The 24,174-nt window shown below is 34.0% G+C and overlaps 1 protein-coding gene across 4 annotated transcripts in view; it reads right to left on the reverse strand.

The window, feature by feature from the left end:
• Focad (focadhesin) overlaps positions 1-24,174 on the reverse strand; it is a 282,028-nt gene that overhangs the window by 126,835 nt on the left and 131,019 nt on the right. For all 4 annotated transcript variants that reach the window (XM_076843402.2, XM_076843401.2, XM_077108651.1 and 1 more), the window contains 4 exons: positions 22,024-22,128; positions 21,278-21,379; positions 20,625-20,755; positions 18,270-18,396 (listed from right to left, as the gene is read on the reverse strand). In XM_076843402.2, the coding sequence (XP_076699517.2) occupies positions 18,270-18,396; positions 20,625-20,755; positions 21,278-21,379; positions 22,024-22,128 (465 nt within the window). The remainder of the gene's footprint in view (positions 1-18,269; positions 18,397-20,624; positions 20,756-21,277; positions 21,380-22,023; positions 22,129-24,174) is intronic.

Consider the following 24,174-nt stretch of genomic DNA (forward strand, 5'->3'; position numbering starts at 1 on the left):
TTTATTACTTTGTTCCTTGATTATTTTTCTATAACTAAGTTTTATTTCTCTATTTCTCCATACCTTAAATAATGCTTTATTTTCATCTGACATCTAAAATGACCATATTTTAAAATGGCAATTGGCAAAGTGATCATTCTTTATTTCCTAAGAACTGACATTTATGGGTTGTTTTTTCCTAGCCACCTACTTAAATTTCATCTTACAGAGAAATTTGAAAGTTTACTATAGCTATTCTTATTTTACAAAACAGAGCCAAATCTCTTTTACTATACATGAAAAACTTAACATAATTTCAAGGATATTTTATACCATCCTATTGATTAGACATGATTACTATCTCTCCTTCCCCAAAACAAAGCATAACAATAAGTGTTCCTGTCACATCAATTAAATATATGTCTGGTGGTAACTACATGATCCATAAACATACACCAGGGAAAGTACTGAACAAAAATAAAAAACATTAAGTATATGTTCTAGAAGAGTTTCTTGTAAGGTTACAAAAAATATAATAAATAGTGGTATCAGAAAGTATAAATACTACAACATGCATGAATACTAAAAATGTGTAATGTGAGAGAAGCCTATGAAATGTCCCAATCAAGCAAATCTATAGAGACAGGAAGTAGATTATTGGTTGTGCTTGGAAGGAAGGGAGGACAGGCAGAGATGGAGGCACTGGAAGCCAACAGCTAACGGGTACCAAGTTGGTTTTGGGAAATGATGAAAATATTCCAAACTTAATGGTGGTGATGTTTGAACAGCTCTGTGGATATACCAAAAACCATTGAATTATATGTATGCTTTAAAAGGGTAAACTTTATTAGATATGTATTTTATCTCAATGAAGTTCTTTACAAACAACAACAACAAAAATGCTTGGATTCAGCATGACCCAGGGGAACAAATGTTTTGACATCAGAGAAATCTAGGTTCAACCCTTGCCTGTGCTTTCTTTTTCTTCATCTGAAAAATGAAATTAATATTAACCCCATAAGGTGACTATGAAGATGCTTGTAAAAAGGCTTATTAGAGTTCTTGGCAATGGGTAAGCACTTAAGTATTTGCTCTCGGCATTAATATTAAGATTACATTTTGTTTTAAACTCTGTTTTAGGTAAATTTCCAAAGACAGCATTGGGCTGGCTGCACTCATCATAGTTCAACTTTGATGACTGTAACTGGCCTTGTTACATTAATCAACACCTCGCCTACAGCCTGAGGAGCTTTGAGATCTAGTGTGTTCACTGAACACCTGATTCATCCAACAGTGCCAGCTGCATCTACCATGAAGCTCCCATATATATCATCATTTGGAAAAGCACCCGGGCCAAGTGAAGTATGGAGATTTTAAAAGCTCTCTTTCCACCTTTATGCTTTTATCCACACTTTTATGTAATGAACATTTAGCTGCTACAAGAGTTTGGGTTTGAAGTTAACAAGGCCAGCAAAAGGAAATGAGAAGCACCAGATATTGGCTCCTCCCACCTAGGTTGGCTCTGGTTTTAAGCTTTAAGAAAGGGAAATAAAAGAGATCTGTAAGTTTCCTTTGACTCTATTCAGCCTAACCTCCAGGGTAGGAAAAAGGCAAGACTGGGCAGAAATCTATCACAGGAATAAAGAGCATACATGTCTCCAAAGCAGTTTCTGACTTTTAACCTGCAGAAATCCAAGTATAAGGTGGTTTCTTTGGTACACGCCTATAATCCTAGCTACTTGGGAGACTGGGGCAGGAGTTCTGAAGTCTCCTTTCTCCCAACTCCCAGCCCCTTTACCAGAAGAAAATAAGCATAAATTTCTATTGCAAAAATAATAATAATAAAAGCTTAAGATTTCCTTCTATTTTCTCATTTATGTTAATGCAACATAAAGCTTATCCTCAGGTAAATCTAACCAAGTCATCAGTACTGCCTAATTTTGTCAGCTTTTGCACAAGGCTCTCACATAGTACATAACTGAAAGGATCAGTAATTTAGTTGAAATGATCAACTAAATTACAAATATCAAGACACATACAAAAAAATTACATCCTATATAGAAGAGTATAAAGGGAAAGCAGCAGCTCCCTATAACGCAGGTAGAAGTTCACATGGGTGAAAGCTTTATGGATGATCACTATCATTATATGAAACAGAAACTCCACTACTAAAAATTTATTATAAGCAAATATTAGAGATAAGTGTTAAGGTTTAACTCTAAGGATAATCACTGATTGCATTATAAAGGATAATAAAAAATTGGAAACAAAATATCCAACAATCTTAGACTTAGTAAAAGGACAATATGTACAATGTAAAGTAACAAATCATATAGCCTATTAAAAATATTTATATTCATATCACCAGGAAAAGATGTACATAGTACACTAAGAAGAAAAGTATACTAAATATAGTTGGTAAAATCTTACCTTTGAAAATTTCTATAGATATACAAACATTAATTAATAATATTAATACAGAAAAGGTTACAAAATTACATATGGCAAATTATTAAGAATATCTCTGTATAATGATATTATGAACAACTTTTTTTCTAATTTTATTAACATATTTTCTGATTTTTTTAATAATCATGCTATATGATAAAATATGTTAAAAATCAATATGCATATTCTAAAAAACATAAATTTATTGAGACAGTGGGACAGAAAATGTGAAATCAGGGCTTTCATGGGCAATTCAACATGTTACACAAACAAGAAGTCATTGAAATTTTATAGTAAGCCAAGCCCTCTATTAAGAGCCAGGACCAGAAATAGAGAAGAGATTATGCCCTCAAAGTAGCTCACAGGTCACACACATGGAAACAAACATTTATAGTAAGTGTCATGATGCTCAAATATAAAGGGAGGCCACAAGGCCAAGAGGGAAGGACACAAACATAAAAGATGAGGAAGTTTCACAAAGGAGAAACACCAATCACTCAATAAATCCTCCGTGTTAACGTCATTACTAATTTAACATCCAGGAAATGCAATTACTAACAATAAGAATTTTAATGACATTCTTAGATTAGTATAAACCCTCTAAATTTCTAAAGCAACTTGTTATTCTTGCTTTGTATAATTTTTCACAATTACAAATAATAAATAAGTATCTGAATTGCAAAAGGGCCGTTTATTCAGGGCCCTCGAATAAGACCAGAAGTTTCCGGAGTAAAAACTACATCTGCCCTTTACATCACTGTATCTCTAATATCTAACAATTCATACAAATTGAATTTAATGAGTAAACATGAATCAAAAACTATAAATTAAAACTGTCATTTGGTTTGATGGGTATGTGGCTTATTACTACTTTAGGTGATGATGAATTACGCTGCTATGAATATTTGTGTACAGATTTTTGTGTGGACATGTTTTAATGTCTCATGGGTACATCCCCAGGAATGAATTTTCCAGGTTATCTGGTAACTCAGTGATTAACTTTTGAAGAAACTGGGTTGGTTGGCTTAGAAAGCAGGGTCTCTTACTTGGCCCAACGCTGGCTTCATTTACAACTCAGGATCTCTTTAATACTTCTCTGCAACTGAAGATTCTACCCTCACCAACGCTAAGTGGTTCTTAAGTTTTCCAGGGCTACATACTGTCTTTCCAGCATGAAGCCATTCTTTTTCAATTCTTTTTATTTATCAAGTGGCACCACTACTAGTAAAAACTTTTTGGCACACCAGCATGTATGTATACATTTTTATATGTTGTAAACATAAAATATGGGGAAAAATATTAAAGTAAGAAAATTTGAAACAACTATCTTTAATAAAAGGAAAATGCAAAACATCATTAAATGATCTTTGAACCTCCATGTGGTACAAATATATTTTAGGGACAATATTAATCTCAGTACAAGATACTGTATATAAATATAATCTTCCAATACACACATGAAATTATGGCCCACCACAAAAGTCACTAGGGAAAAGCAAAACCAAGACCACTACATCGTATCTGACAGGACAGCTGTAACAAAATATGTTATTGAGAATGAGGAGAAATGTCTCATACATTCCCTATAAGAATCCAAAATGGTGCAACAACATCGAAAAACCATTTGATAGTTCCTCAAAGACATAAACGAGCAATAATTATATGATATAGGAAGCCCATTCCCAGGGATATTCCTAAAAAAAGCACAGAGATGTGTCTACACAAACACCTATACACAAATATTCAATAGCAGCATTATCAATAATAACACAAACATAGAAACAACCCAAATGTCCGTTAAGTGATTAACTCAGATAAAATGTGATATAGCCATAAAATGGAATATTATTCAGCCACTTAAAAAAATAAGTTCTAATGAACCTTGACAATATTATGCTACATAAAAGAGGTCAGATACAAAAGATTATATATTATAAAATTCCGCTTACATGAAAAGTTCAGAATAGGCAAATCCGTAGAGACAGAAAGTAGTTGTCAGGGACTGTGGGAAGAGGGAAATTCTAGTGCCTGCTCACGAATGTGAGGTTTTTTTTGTATTAATTTTATACAGCTATTGCAACAAATGATCATAAGCCAGGTGCAGTAGCACCCACCTATAATCCCAGCAGCTTGAGAAGCTGAAGCAGGAGAATCACAAGTTCAAGGCCAACCTCAGCAATTCAGGGAGGCCCTAAGCTTTAGTGAGACCCTGTCTCAAAATAAAAACTAAAGGCCTGCAGATGTAGCTCAGTGGTAGGTTTAAAACAACACAAATTCATTCTCTTGCAGTTTTAGAAGCCTGAAGGCTGAGGTGAATTTCATGAGACTGTAATCAAACAAGTTGTTGTGGCTCCAGAGTAAAACCCATCTCCTCACCCTTTGGAAGCCACCTTTGTTCCTTAGTTTATGATGCCATCTTCACATACATCACCTTTTTTCTCCCCCCCCCGCCCCCCCCCCCCCCCCGTTTCAGCAGTCACACCCTCTTCCTCCTCTTCTGTAGTCAAACATCTTATAGGGGCCACTTCTTATTACATTTAGGTACCACCCAGATAACCCAGAATATTTAGCTTCAGATTCTTAACTGAATCACATCTTCAAGGACCCCTTTGTCCTATAGAGTAACATTTGCAGGTTTCTCAGTTGAAGAACTGAATATTTTTAGAAGCCATTACTCAACCTACCTCAGGAATAAAGAAAATGTTCTATAGTTTGATAGTGGTGACTGATGCAAAACTTTGTGATATATTTAAAAACACCAAATTATACATTTAAAAGAATGAATTTTATAACATGTAACTCATATATCAATAAAGCTGATTTTTTTTTCAAAGTCACACTTGTCAGGAAAAAGAGTTGTTTTTACATGGTGCAAAACAAACAAACAAAAAAGGCAAATAATTTGTGCATAGTTGTACTTAGATTAAATGGTGAAAATGAAGAAACTCCATAAAATAAAGGTTTACTGTGCCTCAGATAAATCTAACAAAAATCCATTTCTGGCTTCAGCATAGCTAATAAAATGATTGATATTTACCTTATATATTCACTTATCTCACAGACCACAATGGATTGTCATATCTAACAAAAGAGAGATGGTACTACAACCAGTCTTTCTTGTGGAACTGCTACTTCTCTCTTCCTTCAGATGCCTGGCTACTACAGGTGACATATAATGCTCTGCATGTGCAGTTAAGGAATCCATAATCTGTATACAAATATTAATAAATCTGAATTCTTCTCTTTTTAAAATCAAAGGTAAATAAGAAATATCACAATTTTTCTCATACCTCAGGACAAGCTTTATACAAACCACTTCAGGGACTGTTGCTCTGGGCAGTGATACCAAATTTCACTATTGAACAATCAAGTCACTGTGGGACACATTTAAATAGAGTCGAGGCTTCATCTCTACAGGTTCCGATTCAGTAGACTTAGCTATCCCAAAACTTTGGAGACCCTACTGTATACACTAAAACATCATTGCCATTCATTTTCCTATAAAATCCATAACATGGATAGAGGAGCTGAGATAAACAAGTGAAAGAGAAGGAAACATATTCCAATTGAAATTATAAGTGTTACATAAATGAAACAGGGTCAATGACATCCTTTTGTTTGACCTGTAATTCTACCATTTCAGATCAAAGTCATAGGACCCTGTCAATTGTTTCAGCAAGCAAATTGCTCAAATGACAATTTACATAAGTAGAAGCAATGTGTCATGGCTCTGAAGCAAAAAGAATAGTGCCCCAGAGAACATTTTACTCATTGCTGAATTTAGAACCTAAGGCATAATACATTCCACCATGCTATTGTGAGACTTTTAATGAAGCTTTATTTAACAAAAAAAAAAAAAAAAGAGTGTGGGCAAGGCTTATATGGTATGAAGTCATCTAAATCACAAAAGATAACTAGCATACACTCAAAACATTAAAAAAAAGACTTCAGAATGACATCAACTAATATGATAAATCCTTTTTTTCTGTTAACTCTGAGAAGTCTCTCAGATTTAAAAAATAAATAAATAAGTTTTAAAAGAAAATGCCATTTATTACCTCCTTTAAATACTACTTCTGGGTTTGTGCACATGCTATTAAAGCAGTCTGAGAAATTCCATGCCTATGGAGAGACTTATTGAAGTCTCACTCTTTTAATTCCAAATATTTCTTAAGCAAGTTAATGGCCTTTCACTAAATGCAATAAATGTGATTTTCATCATCTAATCAAGGTTAACTGCAATCAGGAATCACTGGTTTTCATAGAAATGAGCCTCTTAGTTTTCCTTTATCCTAGGCAGGAAGAAGGTAAGATACATCCATTCTTTGGAAATATTTATATAGCACAGAAATGAGTTTAAGCAGCGCCCCTAACTAAGAATGTGATTTTTTTATTAAACTATGATTCTAGGTCACTTGAGGGCATATGCTGAATAAAATGCTTTCTTAAATAGAACTATAAATTTCTTTGACGATATCAAAACAAGACTTTTACTCAGATCGCAAAATCCAAAAGCCTTTCAAAACATTAATGTCATTTATTCTACTGCCCTCCTTCAGCGATTGTCTGTCTCTACACCGTGTCCTCATTTACCGCCCCCCCAAAGAAAAATCTACTCCTTGTATAAGCTTAAACAAATATATTTTATTCACTGGAATGGCAGAATGGTACACAATTAGCATCATTTTAGTCATGTCATTATTTCCAGCTCAATGGCATTTATTCAGATGAGCACAATTTGCAACCACTGAGCCAAACTCCTCTGATGTTAACTGGCATCATTAAAACCCTCCCAGTGTCCAATTCGTTTGATCTTTTAAAGAATGCCCTCCGTTTGTGACTGAGAGCCGGAAACTCACCGCTGGACACCCTGAACAGCGTTCATGTTCAGTCACAGACTACTCACATCACCAATAATCCTCAGAGACTGTGGTCCTGATTCAACTGAGAAAACTTTTCATACAAAAATTCTTTAAACACAAAATCAAGTTTAAACTGCTTTTACAATAACATACAGGGGACAGGGGGAGATCCTAAATGTTATAGCTTCAAAAGCTGAGTTCACAGACTTTTAATAGTAAACTGATTTAAAAGATCATAGCAAGTTGGGGAATGGCGAATGGCAGATGGCAAAGAACAAGGGATTGAAGGATAGAAGCAAAATCAGAAGTGACAGAACTTCAGAACCACAATTTTAAATTTTCCTACTACGAATACTTTCCTTAAAAATTTTTTAACCAATTAAAGAATAGTAAAAATCTAAATTATTTTCTATTTAAAAAAAAAGCATTTTTATTTCTCCACATATTTTACACATGGCTAGTATGTGGTGAACAGTATCCATTATATAAATGTAAATACAGGAAAAAATTTATTTTGAAAAGGAAAAACCATATTTAAAAATCTACTTACAGGGAGATAAAATAAATGTTATAATATCTACAAATGTTTAATAAAAGACAAGTTCCTGCTGTCTTTTTAAAGTTAAAAATAAGGCCAAACTACAATGTTCAACTGCAAAGAGTCATTGTGTGGTATATAAAAAGCTCAGCATGGAAATAGATTCAACAAATGTACAAAAAGAGTTTTCATGCCCAGGAAGAACTGAAGGCATCAAAAATAGGCCCCAACTACAAATAACAGAGCTCAGTTCAAAAAGACCAGCAAATTTAGTCTGTAATGCATAGCAAATTAAACTTAATCAAAAACGCTGCAAGGTTAGACAGGCAATCTACCTTTAAAAGTCTCCACAAACAAAACATAACAACAACAAAAAGGTTCCTGAGTGTAATAAATACTGAAGACTCAGTAGGCGACAGAAGCCTTACTGTACATAGCTGAGAAAACCTGCCATCAAACAATGGATCACATTTCCATACTAAATTATATTTATCACGCTAAAAAATGCTTAAACAAAATGTAGGATTTCTATTGGCCATTTTTATATCACACTAACTGCCTAAAACCTTCCAAACCTGCTGAGTCCCATTGAAAATTGCTCCCACCCCCTGGGGCTCGGAAGGAGACCCTAAACAAAGGGTTAGAATGATGAGAGAGGGCGCAGACAACTACCTTCCACCATGATTTCAGAAAGTAAATAAATAAAAGGGGATAGAATAGCCAAAACATAACCTTGGCACAGGGTATTTCCGGGGAAATCACTGCTGTGACAAATGGCCTGAAATGAACTCTTTGAGCGGTCAAGAATCCCCAGGAAAGGCCCCTCCCCTTCTTATCTATTGCTCAATTATACAATACTCTGCTTTGAAAATATAACACCCTCATGGAGCTGGGCAAGATGAAAGAGCTTCTCTTCATGATTCTGCAACGCCTATTAATTTTTGCTACAACAGACTCACAGCTGATTAAGGAAATATAGGGCTGGCACTGCCTCACATCCCCATCCTAAGAATTTAAGAGAGAAAAAGTTAAAAGTGAATGAGTCCTCTTTTTAAGCACAATGCATTGATTTTCATTTCTGCACACACTATAAGCTGTTTCTTCTCCAACCCTGGGCAATTTGTTTAGACAGGGAGTTATTTTCCCCCTTGAAACATTAGTAGCAATGTTACTTGATTCCTAGGCAGTTACAGAATTATCTTTCAGGGATATTATGACTCATTCACTGCCACTTAGAGTCACTGATTTCTCAATGACTGAAGAAGCAGAACTTAAACTGTTCCCAAAGTACACTCACACTTTTATCACAATTGGTGAAGCAACATGATAGAGTGGGAAAAGCACAAATTATAATCAAATGAAAGCATTCAAATCTTTATGTTTCACGTATTTCCATGTTAGTTGGATATGTGAGACTTTCTAAATTCATTAGTAAACACCATCCACAAAATTATTGTGATGCTTGATATAGGATATAACTTATACCAAATGATGAACATAGTAACATGCACTTTAAAAAAGTAGCTTTTTGTTTGTTTTATGGAAGTAGAATACATTACATACTGCCAAAAGAACAGATCCTACCTGTATAGTTCGGTGAACTCTGACTAATGACACACACATGTAAGTACAATTTGGCCAAGACAGAGATTCAGAAAATACAAGACAAAGGTAAACTTTTAAAATTTCCAGTAACCACATCAAAAAAAGGAGAGGGAGCTGGGCACAGTGGTGCATGCCTGTAATCCTAATAGTTTGTGGCTTGGGGGACTGAGGTAGGAGGATCACAAGTTCAAAGCCAGCTTCAGCAACTTAGTGAGACCCTATCTCAAAATAAAAAATATTAAAAGGACTGGGGATGTGGTTCAGTGGTTGAGTGCCCCTGGTTCAATCCCTGGTATGAGGAGGGGGAAAAAAAGAGATAAAACTATTTTGATCAATATTTTTTTCACTATATTTACAACCAATATATCCAAAATATTATCACTTTGATATGTACTCAGTTTTTAATATTTTAACAATGAGATGCAGCCATGTGTTGCTTATCAAGAAGGAATCCATCTGATAGATATGTGGTTAATGTTGTCATTGTGCAAACATCACAGAGCATACCTAAACTAAGACAGCAATGACATCACTAGGCAATATAATTTTATGGAACTGGTGTGATATAGTCAACTGTTGACTAAAATGTTATGCAACACATGATTGTATTTTTCATTTTTCTGTACAATATTTTCACTTAAAGCACATCACAATTTGAATTAGCCATAATTCAAGTGATCACTAGCCACACATGGCTAACAAAGTACTAAACTAAATGATGCAAACATAACCAATACCCATAAAGTTTCCTCACGTTCCTTTCTAGTCTACCCACTACCCTTACTCCAGGTCAACCATCATTGATTTCCATTCCCATAAATTAGTTAACCTATTCTTGAATTTCATTTTTTAAAAATGCATCATACAGTATAGAAAGATTCTTTTTATGCCTGACTCCTTTCATGTTAGTGCAAGTAGCAGTGATCTGTTCCTTTTACTGCAGAATGGTATTCCATGGCACAAATACATAATTTACTTAATCATTTGCTAGCAGGTAGACAGTGGCATTATTTTCAAATATGCTGTCATTAATAAACCTAAAATAAGGCCCTGAGTTCAATCCCTAGCATCACAGGGGAAAAAAAATAAACAAAAAAGACATTACATGTCAGTCCTACATAAATCCTTTTGTTTGGTGTAAATATCTAGAAGTAGAATTGCTGGATCATAAGGTAGATATTATGGTTTGGATATGAGGTGTCCCCCCAAAGTGCCTATTAATGCAGGAATATTCAGAGGTAAAAATGATCAGATTCTGAGAGCTCCAAGTTAATCAGTCCATATTAGTTTGAATGAACTGGCTCAGGGTTATTGTTCCTGAGGCTCTTTTGTGTCTCTCTCTCCCTGCTGCCCACACTCTCTCCCTCCTTTCTTGCTGCCATGAGGAAAGCAACTTTTCTCTGCCATGCCCTTTCACCATGATGTGCTGCCTCACCTTAGGCCCAGGGCAATGGCCTCAGTCATCTATGGCTGAAACCTCAGAAATCGTGAGCCCTCAATAAACCTTCCCACTTCTAAGTTGCTCTTGTCAGGTATTTAGTCACAGTGATACAAATCTAACTAAAACAGTAGATTTATATTCATCTTTCCATAAAAAATTGCCAAGTACTTTTCCGCAGAAGTTGCCAAGAGTATGAGATATCCAATTACTTCTTCTCTTTTTCAATTGTGGTATAGGAGCATCCATCTCTAAATAACCAAGGATGATGTCAACACTTTTCACATGTTTACTGACTATCATGTAATATCTTTGTTTGTTTTTTTTTTCCTGTGGTGCTAGGGATTGAACCCAGGGCCTCATACATGCTTGACCATGTAACATGTTTTATCAAGAGCAGTTCAAGAAGATGAAGAGAGATTTGTTACAACATCAAACTGAGATCACATATGAAGTTACTTATAATACAGAAATAAAGGACACCCTGACAAGAACTACCTGAATCAAGTAAATTATGTAAATATAGAAGCCAAGAAAAATGCAAAAAATTAGAGTACACACAGATCTAAAGGAAATGCTAATGGTTCTTTGCATCAAGTGATGACTACAGTGTGGAAAAGCAGGTGAGTCTTATCAAGAAAGAGCAGATATCCTCTCCATAGATTTTTAAATTAATATTGAATTTTCTAAAACATTAATTCTATAATAATAAAAAATAAGCCACATTTTTAATATTTATTTTTAGTTTAAAATGGACACAATCTCTTTATTTTATTTTTATGTGGTGCTAACAATCAAACCCAGTGCCTCATGCATGCTAGGTGAGCACTCGACCACTGAGCCACAACCCCAACTCCCATAATTTTTCAAACTCAGATTTGCATAAGTTAGTGGCATTTATCTAAGGACAAACTTCCTTATTATGACAAACATGAAATACTTTAAAGGATTATTATCGTTTGCTGGTCCAAGAGGGTACCTATTAAGAAAAGGGCTGGCAATCTACCACAGAAAGTAAGAAGCAAACAACTGGCCAAGAAAACTCCTCTTTCCTGGCAACTCTCCTATATGACAGAATATAGATAATTGCATTCCTTTCTTATATGACTATCCACTACATCTACATTTTTGTTTTAAGTAAAAAAAAAAATGTAGGTAACAGATAATTATTCTTCCATGGTAATGCCTGCCTAAGGATATCTGTGCTATTTGGGGAAAACAAATAAAAAAAGATATGTTAGTAGAAATGAAAAACTACATAGCTGCTTTAGAAAGTACTCTGGCAGTTCCTCAAACACTTAAAAGTGTTATCACAGGATCCAGCAATTACACTTTTGGATATATATCCAAGAAAAAAATATATCCACACAAATGCTTGTACACAAATGTTCAGAGCACTGTTATTTCCAATAGCAAAAAAAAAAAAAAAAAAAAAGAAAAAGAAAAAGAAAGCAACAAATGTCCATCAACTGGTGAATGGATAAATAAAATTTGATGCACCTATACAGTGCACTCTACTCAGCCATAAAAAGGAACGAAGTACTAATATATACTACAACAATCGAAGGAAGGAAGGAAAGAAGGAAGAAAGGAAGGAAGGAAGGAAGGGAGAGAGGGAGGGAGGGAGGGAGGGAGGAAAAGAAAAAATGTGGCATGTGAACAGAGTAGCAAAAACAACATAATATGTGTGTTTCATCTATCTTTCATATGGTTGGATAAACTCTCTGAAGTAAAAGGCCCCCAAATCAAGCTCATGCTTTTTCACTATCCCTTACTTAAGTGTCTGGACAAAATTGTTTCACTAATCATTCCTGTAAGAATGAAATGCAGCTTCACTAAGCAGGAACTAAAAGCAATGAATAAAAGAATATTGAAAGGATCTGAAGAGACTTTTGTCCCAAATGATAAAACAATAAAAATAAGAAAAGATGTTCAATATCATTTATCATCAGGGAAACACAAATATAAATCACATGAAATACCATTTCCTACTTGCTAGGATGGGCATTATTTTCAAAACAAAGTTAAGCTACAGAGCCAAGCTAGGTGCCCTGCAACAAATGAATGGATAAAGAAAATGTGGTGTGTGTGTATATATATATACATGCACACATATATATACACACACACATATATACATACATACAATACAGTATTACTCAGCCATTAAGAAGAGTGACTTTATGACATTTTCAAGTAAATGGATGGATCCGAGACTATTATGCTAAGTAAAATAAGCCAATCCCCAAACACCAAAAGTTGAATGTTTTCCAATATGTGAAAGCTAACACACAATAAATGTGGGGAGTGAAAGAATAGAAGTTCTATTCTATTAGACAAAGGGGGTTGAAAGGAAGGAAAGGGGGATAGGAAAAGGAAAAATAGTGAATGAATTTGATATAATTTTCCTATGTACATAAATGAATACACCACAATGAATCCCACCATCATGTACATCTACTAAAAGAGAGTGCTAATTAGAATAAGATATATTCCATGCTTGTACACTATATCATAATGGACTCTGCTGTCATGTGTAATTAAAAAGAACCAATAAATAAAAAAATAAGAGATAACCACAGTATTAACGAGGATATGAAGAAATTAGAACCATCATACAACATTGCTGGTGCCAATGTAAAACAGCAGTCACTTTGGAAATGTCTGGCAATTCCTTCTATGGTTAAAACAGAGTCACTGCATGACCTTACAATTCCACTCACAGTGCAGACCTCCAAAAATGAAAACATATGTCTACACAAAAACCTATACAAATGTTCACAACAGCATTATTCATAATGGCCAAAAAATGGGAACAAATCCAAATGTCCATCAATTGATGAATCGATAAATGAAATGTGGCATAGCCATATAGATTATCACTTAAATATAAAAGAGAAATGAAGCATGGACACCTGCTACAACCTAAATAAATTTTGAATACATAACATGTGAAAGAAGTTGGTCACAGAAGACAATATACCATATATTCTGTTTCCATTTATATGAAATGTCCAGCATAGGTGAACTTGTTAAGAGAGAAGGTAAAATGCCTAAGGCTAGGGGGAATGTGGAATGTGGAGAATAGGGTGAGAACTACAGGGTATGGTGTGGGGTTTTTTGGGGGGTGGGTAAGAAGGATGTTATAATATTTGTTGTGGCGATAGCTGCATAACTCTGTAAATACATTTAAAACATTGAATGATATACAGTAAATGGATATGTTGCATAAATGTGGATTATATCTCAATAAAACTTGTCTCCAAAAAAGTGAGAATATTGTTTCTTAAAACAATTATTCTGTTTAAAGTCAGAAAGTAAGAAAATTAGATGCCAGATGGAAAAGAATGCAAGAATATTATTTTCCTTTGAAAATGACAAACCCTTGGATTCAATATAAATAAAATTACTTTCTTTCAATGCTCACATTTTTCAAAGGAAGGAAACCTGGAGTAACAAAAGAGCATGAGACTCAGTCTTTTTCGTGGTGCTGGGGATTGAACCCAGGATCTTGTACATGCGGGGCAAGCACTCTATCAACTGAGCTACATCCCCAGCCTGAGACTCAGAGTCTAGGTCCACTTTTGTGAGCCGAGCCACATAACCTTGGGAAAGTTACCTAAATCACCAGAGCCTCTGTTTCCTCTCTATTAAATGAAATCTTACAATCCCACATGATGGTCAAGTTCATACTAGATACCCAGGAAATATGGTTTTTTAAAAAGTAGTTCCCTAAAAAAGAAATGTACAAAGTCCAATTCAACATGTCAATAATGTAAAAAAAAAAGAATAAATTTCTTTTCTAATTCCAAACTGCCAAATTACATCCTTGTCTTCATGGTCAGCCAAGAATCCTAGAGGCTTCTATTTTTTGTTTAGCAAAGAAGCACTAGAGAAACTCTACTGGAAACTAAATCTTTGCGCTGACAGAGCTGGTATTTGAGTAGACTCCATCCTTTCCAATCCCTCTCATTCGTCTCCATGCAAATGAGTTAGCAGCAGTAAATATAAGCTTAATCAGGCTCTCTCAATGATAAATAAACTTCATATTATGACTTCAAAACAGATGTTCATTGTCAACCTTAAAGGGAAAAAGTGCTACTTCTTACACAAAGGTAAAGTTCAGAAAATCCCTGCAAAATTTGATTTTTAACGGCTTTCTAACTGAGATATTCTCAAAGCTGGGCTTATCCTGATTATTCTTATTCTTGCTGATTTGCTTTATTTTGTTGTTTCAGGCTATCTTTCTCTGGTCTTAATGATATTTGATAGTCAAAGATCTGAAAAGTAATGGATAGACAAATCACTACCAAATGCTGCTGGGAAATGAATTTTTAACTATGCTGAATATTTTCATTCTTGAAATTGGTGGCTCTGGCAAGGCTTCACACATGACATCAATTAGGAGGCAGAGCTCCCAGAATGCACACTGACTCCCCAGGACAGCAAGCTAGCCAGAAAGCAAAAGATTAGCCCAAAAGTAATGAGCACAGTCCACCCAGAACTGCTGAATTCTGTAGATTTTAAATTTTAACATGCAGCACAGACTATCAAGGTACAGCTTCACAAATAATGGAAGCACACACACAGAGCCTGGGAAGCCTTAAATAAAACCAAGAGATACAGTACTACCATCAAGATGTTTTATTCTGTATAAAGTCAGAAAGTCAAGATAGAAAGGGAAAGCGATTTTTTCTACTTATTTAGATGAACATAAAGCTATTCATGACCAGACATTTAAAAAGAACATTTTTATTACCAAAACTAATAGAAACGCAGTTTCTACAAATACCACAACTCAGGACATTTGTCATTTGTATAAAGAAAGCACAGTATATATGACTTATTCATGTCAAATAAGCATCAATAATATAGTTTACATTCTAGAAAAGAAACAGATGAAAAATAAAGGGTAAGGAAGCAATTTTTTAAAGTAAAATGAAGCAATTTTTTATTTTAAAAATTATTTATTACTTATTACTTTATTACTTATTACTTTATTGATAAGTAATAAAGCAATACTGCTGGAATTGCTTTATTACTTATTAATGCCCATCTTGTTTTAAAAAGGACTTAAGGAGGCTGAGGTTGTGGCTCTTTTGGTAGAGTGCTTACCTAGCATGTGCGAGGTACTGGGTTCGATTCTCAGCACCTCATAGAAATAAATAAAATAAAGGTCCATTGACAACTAAAAAATATTTAAAAAAAAAGAATTTAAGGAAACTAGCAGCTATGGTTAGATAGACAACATATGGAATTCTTATTTAATTTGTAATATATTAGTCAAGTTTCTTAAAAGGGAATTTTGATAAAAAAAGATATGGGATTTGGATTTTGTAGTTTTAGTGGAGGGCATAATGGGAAAGGAAACCTTTAATTAAATGCAGGAAGGACTGTTGAGGCATCAAAATAAGATATAGACTTTATTAAATATCTAAATATGATGCCTCAATTCTTCTAGAATACAAAAGAATGTGAAAATAAGGTAGCACTGTATAATAATGGACTCAAAAATTAACTTTTTGGGTAATGGTTTAGATTGGGAGACTGGAGTAGGGACAAAGTATTCAACAATCCCAAAAGTCTCCATGAAGTACAAAATGAACGAAGATAGGATGCCATTTGGAAGAAAAAGTTAAATTTATCACATCATACATTTATTTCAAGGAAAAAATTAAAAAGTTATTTAGACCCTCCTTGATGGCATTAATTTTATCCAAATAAGTACTAATTCATACCAGGAGAAAATTCAACATTTAGAGAGCATGTATATGGGTAGATATTAAGTAGATATTATGCTAGGTCTTTTCTGTATAATGTGATTTCATCCTCATTTGAAGAAACAAAATCTTAGAGAAGATACGCAAATTAGTCAAAGGACACACAGCTAACAACTGGTTATCAGATAAAATTCCACAAGTGTCTAAAACAATGATGCTTTCCTACCACACCAGGCAATATTTTTCATTTCGAGAGTTACTAACCACCATTAATGATGATGCCTTACAAAAAATGAACAAGAAAAGTCAGTGCCAAACTCAGGACATCTTTTATGAGTTAGTAAGCATTGACATAAATTTTACAGTAACAGCAGGAAACAATGGAATTGTAGAAACAGGAAGACTGAATTACTATTTATTAGGGGGGAAAAGTTAATTTCAGAAATGAGTTGATGCCTATTTGGAAAAAATAAGAAAAGGAAATACTTCAAAATAATAAAAGTGGTCAATTTTTGGAAAGAGAAGCATAGAATTCTGTTTCTGCTCCAAACCTATTGAAAAATAAGGTTTAGCTTTATTAGCATAAATAAATCTTAAATAGTAATATAATTATTAAATGATATTCCCAAATCCCTAAAGTGATTAAAGCAATAAAAGACAAAAGTCCTTGGATATATATAGTAATCCCCTCCTGTAACCATCTTCCACCATAAAGTTCTAACAACTTTTCTAACTACTGGGCACATCATCTGAAGCACTGTCACTACCACACACCAGTCTCTCAATAGGAATGATGTTCACCATCTGATGAAATAAGTGTCCACACAAAAGTTTATTCTCTTACCAAGATCCTGAACGAATGTCTAACTTCTTTCTCAAATCTATTTTTCTCAACTGTAAATGGTATTAATTCCTATGTTGCAGCATTGTTGGGGATCATAACAGAAAAGTGTTTAGCACAAGGACATGAGCATATAAACACTCAATATAGTTATTGCTTATATTATTATGATTCTTTCATTTTAACCCATAATTAGCCATAACCTTACAAGAATTCCACGTATCCTCATTCATTAAAAGCAACAATATGTACATTTACCATTTCAAAAGCTTTGGCTAAGGCAATGAATGGTCTTTGATGTAATTATCATATTTCTTCAAGACAGTAAATATTCTCTGCTATGCTGTAATTCCAGGAATAGTCTAAAGCTCAGAAAATGGCTTATGAGTTCGGTTCTAATGTTTACCCACCCCCAACAATCTAATCACTGGGAAACAAAGATTCCTTCGTCAATCTTCAAATCAATAATAATTTTTGATGGCTATAGACTATGCCAATTTCCTCACCTCACCTGAATCTAAGATGCTCTAGTCACAAAATTAAGTAATATATTCAAGAATCCTATAAACATAAGTATCTTTTCTATTTTAATAAAAATAAATAAGAACAAGTAGAAAACCAAAAGTTTTCTTTGGTGGCTAGAGAATGTCTACATGACCAGATGGTTTAAGAGTCTTCTCTATAATTTTAAAGGTCCTGCTTTATTCTTCCAAACAAAAATCTCTGAGAATTAATATTCAGGCTTTTATTATCTGAATCTAATCTTACATCCTAGTAGCTAACATGGCTTTTAAATTATTTTCTTCAGAGTTACCCAAAACAACTCAAAAGCACCTACTTCAGCTTGGCAGAGTGCATGAAGACCTTGTAACACCAAGGCTGCTGGAGTAGCTTGATCAGGCTTGGTGCACTCATTCAGCACCTGAGAAATAGCTGCCAACATGTCTGCACCATGTTGATAGGGCCTGCAAGAAATGACAATTTAAAAACAAAATTAGAGCTTACTATTCCCAGTTTTTGTTTTTGTTTTTTATAATACTATGATTAAACCCAGAGCCTTGTACATCGAGCTACATCCTGGCCTTTTTCTTTTCTTTAGTTTTGAGACAGATTCTTGCCAATGTGACCAGGCTAGCCTTGAACTGTAGTCCTCTTGCCTCCACCTCCCCAAGTGGCTGGGATTACAGGCATGTACCCACCACACCCACCTCCATTCCCAGACCTTTTGAGCAAAAAGCATTACGGCTTTTCTTTCCCCAGGTGCCTACTATATGTTAACCCTCAAATAATAACATCGTGTTTTTCTTCAAATATTTATACCATGTTGATTTCTACTGACAATGCTCATTTTTTTTTTACATAAAAATTTATTCAAAAAACACCTTTTAACAAGTTTTATTCTCCTAAACCAGAAATCCTATATGGTCTGAATTGAGAAAAACTCAAGTCTATAATAATGATAAAAAAAATACTGACTTATCTTATTGAGATTATTAGTAAAGACAGAACTATTTCAGCCTGGTATCTGCTCTGAGACCAGGCACTATGAAAACAGAGATTTGATCAGGAGATGATTTATGGTAGTAGAAATACTAACGTGATAACACCACAGTGCTGATGATGATAAAAACACTGATACAGATTACAAGTGACTGAGTGCCTGTCTCCCACCAGGCACTTCCAGACCACCTGACATCCTTCTCCCCTTCCTCCTAGCTGTTCCACATTTACTGTGCTGTGCCCAGAACATCTGTAACTGCAGAGTTACACAGGTCTATTCTCAGAATTCCTGCTTATCCTTCAATGATATATTTTTTTCCTAATTAACAAACTATCAATTGAGGAAATGGCCTGACAGGATTCCATTTGTTTACTGCCCCACAAATGGAAATGGTTTTCTAAAGCTGAAAAATTCCAACATATCTTAAGGTAGTATCTGAAAGGAACACTGAATAAGTTATCTATTGTCTCTGAACTGTTCTGATAGCCAATCTCTCCTGAATCTCAGCCTTAAGTATGTAAAATCAGAATGTCTGCTATTAACCTCTCTCAAATCTAAAATTTTTTCCATGCCAACACCTCAATACAATGCAGACTTCCAGGTGTTGGGCTGCATATTTGTGATATATATATATATATATTTAATATAATTTGGACTGAGGTGATTTTGTGGGTGTGTGTGTGTTGCAGAAAGGCAGAAGCCTAGAAAAGAAAACAGAAATTATCCATGTGATCAAAATCTGAGCCAAATGACCACCCAATTTTAGGAAGTGCCATTCACACCTCGGTCACTGACAGTAAGCAAGAGGCTTCCAGAATGCTACTAGGCAGAGGCGTAATTAACACACAAAACTGCAAGACTAAAGGTGAATTCAAACACACTCTATTTTCTCTGCAAATATTTTTACCTTACCCCATGCAAGAAAAAAAAAAAAAAAGGAAAGTTAGAGCTTTGTTCTTGCATTTCAGTCTTACCTCCTCTAACCTATTTAGTAGTCTCTAATCTAGAACAGTCAGCTGTCTATCTTCACCTATGGGTTACATTTTGGATGGAAATTCAACATTATTTACATCCTTGTTATAAAGTCCTAATAATTCCATACAGTGAGTCACACATAAAATCTTCACTATAAAAATGCTTTTTTAAAAATGTTTTTTTTTAAAAAAACATTTTTTTTTTAGTTGTCGAAGGACCATTACTTCATTTATATGCAGTGTTGAGAATCGAACCCCAGGGCCTCACATATGCTAGGCAAGCGCTCTACCACTGCACACAACACCAGCCCTCTTCCCTGTAAAAACACTTGTAAGATCAGATATAACATAGGCATAATATAAAAAAAGAACATCTTAGGACTGTAATCCACAGCTTAGTTTTCAGGAACTTATATACAGAAAAATAGAAAGCATGACATCATATGTTTTACTGTAATTTTAAATTGTTATCCAGAAAAGTATATAAATATCCCGTAAGTTTGAAACAAGACTAGACCTGAAAGGGAAAGACATACTTGCTTCTCAAAGTTAATGTCCAATAGTACTAAATATTACAATCAAAAAACATGCATTGAAAAATTCTTTATTCTTTCATATAATAATATTTTTTAAAAAGTAAATATTTATATATGTATACATGTATATATATACATGTATATATATATCAAAATATATCCAAGAATTAAGCACATTTTACCTTTGCTTGCATATATCTCTGATTGATGCTGCTTTTGCAATCAGTTTCTCCCACTGCAGTTCCTTGCCCACAGAGAGAGAAGGCACATCAGACATGGCCATGAAGCGTTGTAGCTCAGGATACACACGGTCCTAATAAGGCAGTTTCACAAAAAAAGGTAATTTCCCAACATGAGATGAATAATCATTATCTCCTTTTATGCAACAATGTTTACCTCCAAATCTTACATTTGCATTGGAAATTATAATGCATTTCTTCTAATCAGCCGAGAAGAATGCTGTTGTGATTACTGAAGATTTTCGTACAGACCCATGTACTGTATCATTTCATAAAAAAAGAAGAAAGTGGCTATGTCTCATCCTAATTACAAAGGCTCTAATCACTTACAACCATATTTCCATTACTTTCTCACACAAATAGAAAGATAAATTTCAGAAATAAGGAAAAAAGATTATTTTATATTCTCAACTACTCTGAGAGCCAATCACAACTGACTATATTATAGATCAAATACATCACAATAAATCAAAATTACTCAGTGCAATCATTGATACCACTCACACCACTACATCAAAGCACTGTCACACATAATGACATTTTTCTTCACTGAAAGGAACATGTTAATACTCATACAAGTGTACTTCTGAGCTTACCTGTTTTTCCCACAAAGATGTCAACAGGCGCAAAGTGACACCCCTTAGTTGTGGGGTAGTTCCAAGCAGTTGGATTACTCGCAGAATCTGTCCTACACACACCTAGGAAAATATTAAAGAAACGCTGGATTCATAAATGTAAATGTAGACAGCCTTAAGGTCGACAAAAGCATTTTAAATTCCTTGCTATTAAGTGAAGACTGAAATGGAAGCTTGCTGAAATATTACTCATCTTCTTAGAGGATGGGAAATAACTTTGGGAAGGGCTAGCTAGCAATCCTGGGGGAACAGAATCTTAGAAAAAACAGGACCTCAGAGGATCTCAGAGAAAGTCAATGTGAAAATTTGGATATGAAGTACTTAGAAGAATTAATTATTGGGGGTAGGTAGGGAAGAACAGAAGTACTTTGGATTAAACAAAGAAGAATGAAAGGAAGGGATAGGGAATGGGAATAGGAAAAATAGCAGAATGAATCAGACATTATTATCCTATGTACATATATTATTACATGACCAATGTACAACCAGAAGAATGGAAAGTTATATACCATATATATGTCAAAATACATTCTACTATAATGTATAAGTAATTACAACAAATTTACAAATTTTTTAATGATTAAACATGGCCCAATAAGGGAAATAGTTATTGGGGCTTACAATATCATAATACCAAATTGAATTCAATGTACTATTTAGGTCTCATTTTCTTTTTTTCTCCCAAGTAAACTGATTAATATACTAACCTTGTGAACACCAAGCATAGGTAAAGTATACAATACATCATTATATAATATAGGTTCCAGTGGTCTTCCCAATTTGAACATCAAGACTGGAATCAGATTTGGTACCTAAGATGAATGTAAATATATATTAACTACAACTTATTCTAAAAGCAAGCAATCAATTTATAAAGCAATGTTTACCTCTTTTTTTCTTGAAAGGAATATGACAATAAATAAATCAGAAAACAAAAATGTCAGTTAGCTATTTGTTATTAATGGCAATACCAATAGCATTCCACTTTTTATAATTAGCTTCCAAAGTATTTTTCTTAAACAACTATAACATTAATTCAAAACAATACATACATTAATATATATTCTACTCCAACGAAATCTGTAGTTCTAACAAAAAGTCAAATTTCAGCTGTATTAAAAACAACAAAATAAGATCTATAATAATGAAATATTCAATGGGTTCCTCCAATGCAAAATAATTAAAATTGGTATATTATAAGGGGATTAAGAATTAATGGATTAAAATTTCTATAGGTTCCTATTTCAATCTTTACATGTAACAAAATGATAAAAGCAATTTATTCATGGATCACACAATGTAAAATTGTTAAGATGAAAATATTTCCCAAATTCATTTACAAATTGAATGCAACTCCTATCAAAATCCCAGCTGGCTTCCTTGCAAAAATTAAGACACTGGTCTTAAAATTCATATGTAAAAGCAAGAGACACTAAATAGACAAAACAATCTCAAGTAGGAAGAACAGAATTTGAGGACTCAAATTCAAATCTGGAATTGGGAAGTTTGAGAAACCCCAAATTTACTACAAAGCTACAATAATCAAAACAGTACAATACAAACACAAGAATAAAAATACAACTCAATGGAATAGAATACAGGCTCCAGAAATGAATGCTTACATTTGTAATCAGTTTGTTTTCAATAAATATGACAAGAAAAAAATGTCAGAAGAAAAGAAAGGTCTCTTTATAAAATAGTGCTGAATTCCACCAACTGGATAGCTACATGCGAAAGAATAAAACTGGACCCCTTTCTCACATCACATGTAAAAAATTAACTTAAAATGGATTTTAGACCTAAATATAAGAGCTAAAACTAAAACATGTCTAAATAAACTTGTAGATTAATGTAAATAGCAGCATTAATCAGTGTTCCAAAAGTGGAAATTATATTAATGGTCAACAACTGACGAATTGAAAAATAAAGTATAGGATAACTAAACAAAGGAATATTGCGCAGCCATAAAAAGAAATGAAGTACTGATACATGCTACAACACAAATGAACCTTAAAAACATTAGGCTAAATATGAAAAGTCAATCATAAGACATGTGTTATAGGATCTCAGTTATATGAAAGACATGCCCAGAATAGGCAAATCTACAGAAAGAGAATTAGACTAGTAGTTGCCCAGGACTTTTTGGGAGGGGTGGGGCCAGGAAAAAAGTTAAGAAATAGGAAATAGTGAATAACTTAAAATGCCTATGGAGTTTCTTTCGAAGGTGATAAAAATGTGCTCAAATTGACTGTAGTGAGATTTGTACTCTGCAAATACACTAAAAGCTACTGAACAGTATACTTTGAATGACTGGCCTGAATATAATATTATATCTTAATAAGATTACTTTTAAAAATTCAATTCAAAATCATTTGCTGAATCTCTACTTTGAGTGAGCACAAAGGGAGTGCCAAAGTAAAAAATGATCTTCCATGTACTGCATTTCAAAGGTTAGTTGTCCAGTATTTGTTAATTTCCACTATCTGTTCTAATCTTAGAAAGCTTGTTCCTTCTAAGGTTAGAAGACATCTACTTTAATTCAGTTTCAAGAAGAAAAAATATCTTTTTAACCCCACCAACAAAAAAGTGACGGTTAAACATTAATTCATTAGTGATCCTGATTGTGCTTGACCATGGCAGCTAGTGGAGCCACACATGCAAGGACTGCAGCCTCTCTGCACACAGCCAGAATTTATGGTGTTTTTAACAGAACAGAAATTCTATCACTCTCTCACCTTGGGCAAATGAAGGGAGACAAATTTTTGAATTGGCTTCTTATTTCCCATTTTAATTAAAAACAAAAGGTTATCTTAGATTGCCTTGCACTCATCTCAAATGAATTATACCCTTGTGGGAAG

The sequence above is a fragment of the Callospermophilus lateralis genome, chromosome 2 (assembly GCF_048772815.1).
Source record: "Callospermophilus lateralis isolate mCalLat2 chromosome 2, mCalLat2.hap1, whole genome shotgun sequence".
In the NCBI taxonomy this organism is placed as follows: Eukaryota; Metazoa; Chordata; class Mammalia; order Rodentia; family Sciuridae; genus Callospermophilus; species Callospermophilus lateralis.